Below are 7,500 nucleotides of genomic sequence, written 5' to 3'. Positions count from 1 at the left end.
AACGGACCAGCGCTCCCCGGCAGAATCATGTATTCTCCACGGACCGCGCAATTATTCCAGCGGGTTTATCCCTGGATTAATGAATCACATTAATTCAAAAGGAGGATAATAAGAGGGGATTAGTCCGTAGGGGGGAGAGGGGGGGGGGTTCTGCTCGGTGGGGGGAAGCCAAAACCATCTGACCAGTCTAAGAAGGGACGTGACACTCCCCACATCCTGTGAGCACTGGGGCACTACCAGTTGGAGATGGAATGGCGCGAGTAGCTTAGCAAGCGTTTAGTTATTCATCGTGGTATTTCATGCTTATTTGGCACGAGCAATTAATTTCACACTGGAGAAAGTCATAAGCTGTGTGTATCTTCTGAAAAGTGATACTGGGACATTTTGGTGCTGAATTGTTTTTTAAAGCAATCCTCGGTTCACAAAAAAAGTTCACAAATGTGAACATGTAAAACAAATCATGTGAAGCTTGGTTTTACTGGCATTCAATATTCAACCGGCCGCCCATAAATCTTTTGTCTATACTACGGACAGCGTGAATGGAGTGATTTATGAAGGTGTCACGCAGTCTGTAGGTGTTGAACCGTCTTTGCTCTCCCTGTGGATCCACCTGCCCATGGTTTTGTCTCAGTAAGCACTATCACAGGTGAGCCAGATGTGTGTGTGTGTGTGTATGTGTGTGTGTGTGTGTGTGTGTGTGTGTGTGTGTGTGTGTGTGTGTGTGCGCGTGTGCGTGAGTGTGTGTTTGTGTGTGTGTGTTTGTGTGCGTGCGTGCGTGCGTGCGTGTGTGTGTTGTGTCTGTGTGTGTGGGGGTGTGTGTGTGTTTGTGTGCGTGTGTGTGTGCGCGTGCGTGTGTGTGTGTGTGACTGACTAAGAAAAGCTGACCGCGGCATTTCTCCGCTCTAGACTGCAACACCTGGTGCATCCCTCTAGAGTGTGTGTGTGTGTGTGTGTGTGTGCAGCAGCCACAGCATCAAACATTAATCATGTCGTATGAAAACACAAACAGCATGCAGCATGTCTGTCTGTCTGTCTCGCTGGATGAGGCCACTTCCTGTTCCCTTTTGACTTCCTGTCTGTCTCAGTGTCCAGTGTGGCCAGAACAAAAAGCTCAGTTTTCCCCAAACACATGCCAGATGGCCATAGGGCGGAGGCCCCCTTCCCTCATCCCCATTAACCAATCAGATTAGCAGAAAACACCCAACTCCCACCCCATAAACTATCCCAAATTGGCAGCCTGGTGGCAAAATGTAGACAGTTCAAATGGACTCTCGTGTGCGGGCGAAGCAGCCTTCCAAAAAACGACGCCCACGAGCCGGCCAGGTGAGAGTGGACAAAAGCGTCCACCTGCACATTCCTCTCGCTGGCGCTAGTCCATTAGCATGACTGGCACTTACGCTAAATGAGTCGGCGGCTCTGCGCTCTAATTGGCTTTACCACCGGTCATCACGTCACGCCTTAAATGGGCCTTCTGACGGCTAAATGAAATAAATTAGTCATGGGCGGCCTCCAGCCACGGAGCCAGCCGGCTCGTAAATAATGGAAGCGGGCGTTAACGGCTCTGCTAACGAGCCCGGCTGCTAATTGTGTCCTAATTGTGCCGGCGCGCCGTCACCTGAAGGTAGGAGAGAGGCGGAGATGACCACGGCTATCCATCATAACACACACTATCTGTCTCACACACACACACACACACGTGCTGGGGAGAGAGCTCATTTATTCCCCAAAAATAACAGCAGCACCTATCTTGTTACGGCCAATTTTAGAAATCCAAGCCTGAGTCTGTATCCCGGTAACAGATAATATCGTGTACTTTTGGCAAGGTGATGAATATCTCCTCCTCCTCGTCCATCTTTCTCTGCCATATTCCGAATTCCACCTTCTCTTTCCCTCTGTCATCCTCTCTCTCTCTCTCTCCCTCTGTCTGTCTGTCTGTCGTTTCCCCTGACCACCTTTTCTCTCTTCCCTCTCTTGGTTGGGGGAGCTGTTAGTCTGTCCCCCAGTAACCTGGAGCGGATGTGCAAAGTAATGAGGGTCATTAGTTTCTCTCTCTCTCTCTCTCTCTCTCTCTCTCTTGCTCTCTCTCCCACTCTTTCTCTCTCTCTTTCTCTCTCCCCCTCCCTCTCTCTGTCCCTGGACCAGTCAAATATAATGGCCTTTGCCTTCTTGCGCTCTGTGAATGCTTCACCAGCAAACCACATTAAATGTCCTGACTGTGTCGGCCAAAGGGCAGCTCAGAGCGTGACACCCTGGGATAGGAAACACACACACACACGCGTGCGCACATGCACACACACACACACACACACACACACACACACACACACACACACACACTAAGGTGCCCAATTTCCCTTTCTGCAATTTCTCATTGGTAGGCAATATACACCACAATGGAGGCAAATGCATCTCATATGTAAACATATATACCTTCTTTAACATCTGTGTACTATCTCTCTCTCTCTCTCTCTCTCTCTCTCTCTGTCTCTGTCTCTCTCTCTGTCTCTGTCTCTCTCTCTCCTTCCATCACCCCTCACCAGAGAGGTAGAGTTAACACTCTAAAGTTTCGCTTTTCTCCTTCACTGCCCCTGCTGTGCTTCTCCTCGAGCCCAAAGCACAGCCTGGATACTGAGCCTCGGCGGGGCAGATGAGCCCTTCAGGCCTCAACGGCTCTCCGCCGTCTCCACACACACACACACACACACACACACACACACACGCACGCACGCACACACACACGAATCACTCGGCCAATCAGCGAGCCGCTTCTCCTCCGAGGTGCGCACACACACACACACACAGCCATGATGTGGGCTGGTAAAATCCATGCTGTAAATTATTCAGCGCAGAATGAAAACTCACATCGCTAGTGCAATATAGCATGTGAGTGTGTGATGTCAAAACAAGATATTGGGAGTCAAAAAAAGTTTGCCTTTATTTTCACCACCTTCAGTGTTTTTCTTACAGTTGGGGTTAAGTATTGCTTTTAGCTTGTTCTTGTTGTTTTCTTTTAACTTTGTTTTGTTTTCATAAAAGTCTCAAAAAGATATAAATCCACACCTTCTGACAGATGGCAAAACGATAATCAGCGTCTGCTGACTGTAATGTTGTCACTTCATTCAACTGCAAATGAATCAACCACAAGACACACACACACACACACGTACTGTACACAAACACACAGCATGCCATTTGGAAGTCCTCTGTGACATTCACCTACATATCATGCATCTTGCACCCACACAATTTTCACCCACTCACACCCCCACACACCCCCACATGCATGCATGCACACACACACACACACACACACACACACACACACACACACCTCCATGTGCACACACACACACACACACACACACACACACACACACACACACACACACACACACACACACACACACACATAGACAGACACACACACACACACACACACAATTTATGAGCACTGCTGGGGCACGTATGATAATTGATGCCCCCTTTCACTGATCATAGGAGTAAAGACAGCACAGCCATTGCCCAAAGAGGATTATATATTCATGATGTCTTGCTAGACACACACACACACACACACACACACATACCACAGCAGCCAAAAAATCACACCTGCAGTCAGCATACAATGGTGCAAAATGTCTGTACTGCAGACCATCTCCGCTTTGCATACTAAAACTCACCCAGCCGCCGTTCTCCTCAATCCAGTTATGGAGTGGCCCGTCGAAGTACTCCGTCATCCAGTGCGCTATGAGATCCACTTGGGGCACCATCTGCCGGCTGACGCTCTCCACGCACATGGTTCCTCCGAACTCGAAGAAGGCGACGATCCGACCCCAGTTGACGCCGTCGCTGAACAGCTCCTCAGCGACCGCAGCGAATTTCCTCTGAGCGGTGCCCGGGGTGAAGTGCAAGCGGTCCCCCATGGCTGCGAAGTCCCGCTGGTACATCCTCTCTATCTCGTCCCCTGCCTCGCGGAGGACCCGGTTCAACCGTGCGTGAGGGTCGGCTCGCGAGCGCAGGGAGGGCACCGGGGAGTCTGGGTCGTCTCCAGCCGCGTCCGCGTGCAGTCTCCGGGCGTAAACTTCAGAGTTGTCCGCCACGCCGTTATTTGGAGAGTCTATTTCTGCTATGCTGTTGAATTCCCACACGTATCCCCTTTTAAGAAGTTTGTGATAAATGTAATTTTGCACAATATCGCGGTTGTCGTATGAATTCTCGTTTGCCATAATGGTATGATGGTAATGGCACACGCACTGTAATAAAACTGCTAATATCAATACACTTGAAATGACAGCTCAATCATTTGACACAGACTGATGGAAATGCTACAGAAATGCTACACCTTCTATTGTGATGTACCAGCAAATTCGGTGAACTTGTGTCGCATGAACCCCCGGTAAGAAAGTGTACCACTTCATTTGATTGTATTTTGCAGGCCCTTTTGCCCAATCAATCCCGACTCCTCTTCTTTTAATGGTGGGCACGTAGAAGTTTAAGATAACCATCCAATCTGCTCGGCTGCATTAATTCAACTTCCATGCGTTACCACCAGTACGTGGCCCAAGATTGTTCTCTGCAACCGCAAGAGTAGGAATGTCTGATCTCCGCATATGGTAGCTTACGCCCCTTTTTCAGAGGCTGGAAGTGAAATCCATGGGAAAGTAACGACTGACTTTGAGGCGTAAAAGTCTGCGTTGAAGCGATATTTCTTTCCCGCAGTAGAACGCAACCACCAACGCGCACTTGGCAGAGAATCGTGTTGAGACGAGCTGCTATCTCCCATGTGAAGTTTGTGTAGTTTATGGAAAACACAGCGTTTTCCACGGTTTTGTCAGCCTCGTGAACATTTACAGCAACAGAAAGACGGAAGAGAAATCATTTACGATCCCTTCGAACCACGCTCTCTACCTCAAAGAACAACCAGAATAAATAATTCCAGAACAATTTGTAGACCAGACCTGGAGACAGAACACTGGACGGAAACCCGGTGGTCATGCGCCCATGTGTGATCCCACAGGCTTTGGACGTCTGCGATTACCGTATGCTGGGACTCCGCTGTGCGCTTGTGTCATTGAGCTTGAGGTCCGTAGCCTGCTCAGTGTATGCACGTCTGGCTGGCTCGTATCGTAGCCTACTCCCACTGGCTGGCTTGAGCACTTCCCTTTCGACGTCTACGTCACAGGTCTTTTCTGAATGAGTTTGCCATCTGAGACGAGACCGAGGGGCGCATCATCTATAGTAGAACAAGTGATGTAATTACTTGGACAGGAGTTCGTGTCCACATATAGACGAGATTGGAGATGCGTGACACGGGAATCACCCTCAACCGTGCCAGTTTGTGATTAACTTATTAGACCTCTTGGAATTTGCTCAATGTATGCACGGGCGTGTGTGCGTGTATGTAATTCTGTTCGAGAACACAAGAGAATGTTTGGCGTAAATGAGCCCGGAAAGTCAAGTCTTGTGTATTATTTGAAATTCAAACAAAACCAAACTCTGTTTAGATACTTTTCATTTACAGGAACAGATTGGAGTAAAGACTGAACTTGGATTTTGGGTCAGTAATTAAATAATCTTGTGACCAATCCTAGTCTGATCGGGTTGCCTAAAGTGGCCACCAAGTGGACTGTGGTCCAGCTGTTCCAAGTCTGGGATCACTGATTCCGCAACACAAATCCAGAATTTAATTGGATTGCTTACAGCCCAATGTCTTCCAAAAGAGCTCCACTTAATGTGGGATTCTTGTTAACTTGATTTAGACCCTGAGATAACCTTAACATGGTCTTGTATGAATTCATTCCATATGGTCTGTTGCTGTAGTATACTGTAGCTGTAGTTTGCATCAAACCAATGCAACTGTTCATATTTACAGTAAACTGATTTCTGGTTGGCACTATGACTGTAACTGACATTTGTGGAATTTATTAATCAGGAATTCCTGTCTTTCATATTGAGAGAGATAGAGAGAAAAAAAGATCCTTAACACATTAGTTTCAGGAAAATGTTTTATTTGTGTCACTGTGTGTGTGTGTGTGTGTGTGTATGCTGTCACTGGTTTTAAGGCTGTAAAGCAGAGGTCTTTGTCATATGTGAATAGAATTTGGTTATAGTGTCCGTGTTGACACTAACCAAAGATTTAACAATCACACTGCATTACTTCCACTGCTTCTTCTCATAGTCCCAATGCGATGCAAAGCCGGTCACAGGGTTGACGCGCATGTCAATCATCCTCTGGGTCTGTTTCTCCACCCACTCAGGACTCAGAGTGTGAGGCACGTCTCCATACACTGGGGGACAGAAAAGAGACACTGTGTGTGAGACACCTTGAGTACAGTAGGACACCTCTTTCAGAGAGAGAGAGTGAGAGAGAGAGAGAGAGAGAGAGCGAGAGCGAGAATGAGTTTTGGAATACAGAGAATAGCTGTCTCTTGACTGGAAGCAGTAAGTTTGTTCACATGCCGTTGTTCTTTTTCCTGAAGGGATTACTACTGCACTTCTTTCCTGGACACTACAGTAAGACATATTTCTGAGTCCTGTGTAAGAGAGAGACAGGAAAGGGTTAAGGCCAAGAACACACGGCTGTTACCTCGAAAGACAACACCAGCCCAACAACCACAGAGAACCACCCAACAAGACAGAGACGGTTGATTGTGCAAAACCCCCCTAAGACACCCCTCCTTCATAACTGCCTGCATGTTTGTGTGTGGGTCACAGGCACTCAAAGAGAATGAGCGAGTGACTAAAAGAGAGAGAGAGAGAGAGAGAGAGAAATATTTGAATGATTGAGTGGAAGATAAAAAGGGAGGCAAACAAGGAAAGAATAAGAAATGGCAGCAGACAAAGAAAATAACGAGGAAGGAGAGAGGGAGGAGAGAGAGAGGAGAAGGAGAGAAGGAGGAGAGGGAGAGGAGTGCTACAGCTGCTTCTAGAGCAGCTGCACCTGACGGTAGCGTGGGGAATGCCCAGTCCAGGTGCCATAGACAGGGTGGGGCTGCCTGGGTACAGGGTGGGGGCAGAATGGGTGGGTGGATGCACGGGTGGGGTCGGTCAGGGCTCGGGGGCAAAGAATTCAGCAGCTGGAAAAAAAACTGCTGCACCTAACTGTCCAGCTTGCACCTGTATTCTCTGAGGGCTTCTTGGAGCGCACTTAGTTCAGCACAGGCCTGCAGCAGTGAACACCAGTCTCTCCTAAACATCTGGACACTCTTGCAGCAGTGAACCCCAGTCTTTCCTGAACATCTGAACATCTGGACTCTCCTTGATGAAGGTTACATTTCACTCACTCTTACCTTCAAATCATAAGCGTATTTTACTGCCAGGGATAACAGTGAGTTATTGATCATCTCAGTCACCAGGAAGAACAACTGTAACAGCTGTGTATTAACCGTGTAATAATGTCTTGAAGAATGGCCGCTCAACTCACTGATGACCTTTCCAGATATGAATTCATGGATAATGGGAATGTGTCTTCACAAGTAAGACCTTGCTCTACACAAGGTT

At 48.0% G+C, this 7,500-nt stretch overlaps 2 protein-coding genes across 2 annotated transcripts in view; both read right to left on the bottom strand.

Moving 5' to 3' along the window:
- Positions 1-5,099, bottom strand: part of bcl2a (BCL2 apoptosis regulator a) — a 72,539-nt gene extending 67,440 nt beyond the window's left edge. The window contains exon 1 of the mRNA XM_062521436.1: positions 3,681-5,099. Coding sequence (XP_062377420.1) covers positions 3,681-4,226 — 546 coding nt within the window. The 5' untranslated portion in view covers positions 4,227-5,099. The remainder of the gene's footprint in view (positions 1-3,680) is intronic.
- Positions 5,100-6,021: 922 nt separating this feature from the next.
- Positions 6,022-7,500, bottom strand: part of LOC134066192 (cytochrome c oxidase subunit 4 isoform 1, mitochondrial) — a 12,133-nt gene continuing 10,654 nt past the window's right edge. The window contains exon 5 of the mRNA XM_062521435.1: positions 6,022-6,287. Within this exon, the coding sequence (XP_062377419.1) occupies positions 6,154-6,287 (134 nt within the window). The 3' untranslated portion in view covers positions 6,022-6,153. The remainder of the gene's footprint in view (positions 6,288-7,500) is intronic.

Source organism: Sardina pilchardus, chromosome 19 (assembly GCF_963854185.1).
Source record: "Sardina pilchardus chromosome 19, fSarPil1.1, whole genome shotgun sequence".
Taxonomy (NCBI): domain Eukaryota; kingdom Metazoa; phylum Chordata; class Actinopteri; order Clupeiformes; family Clupeidae; genus Sardina; species Sardina pilchardus.
This window is presented reverse-complemented; position numbering and strand designations above follow the sequence as displayed.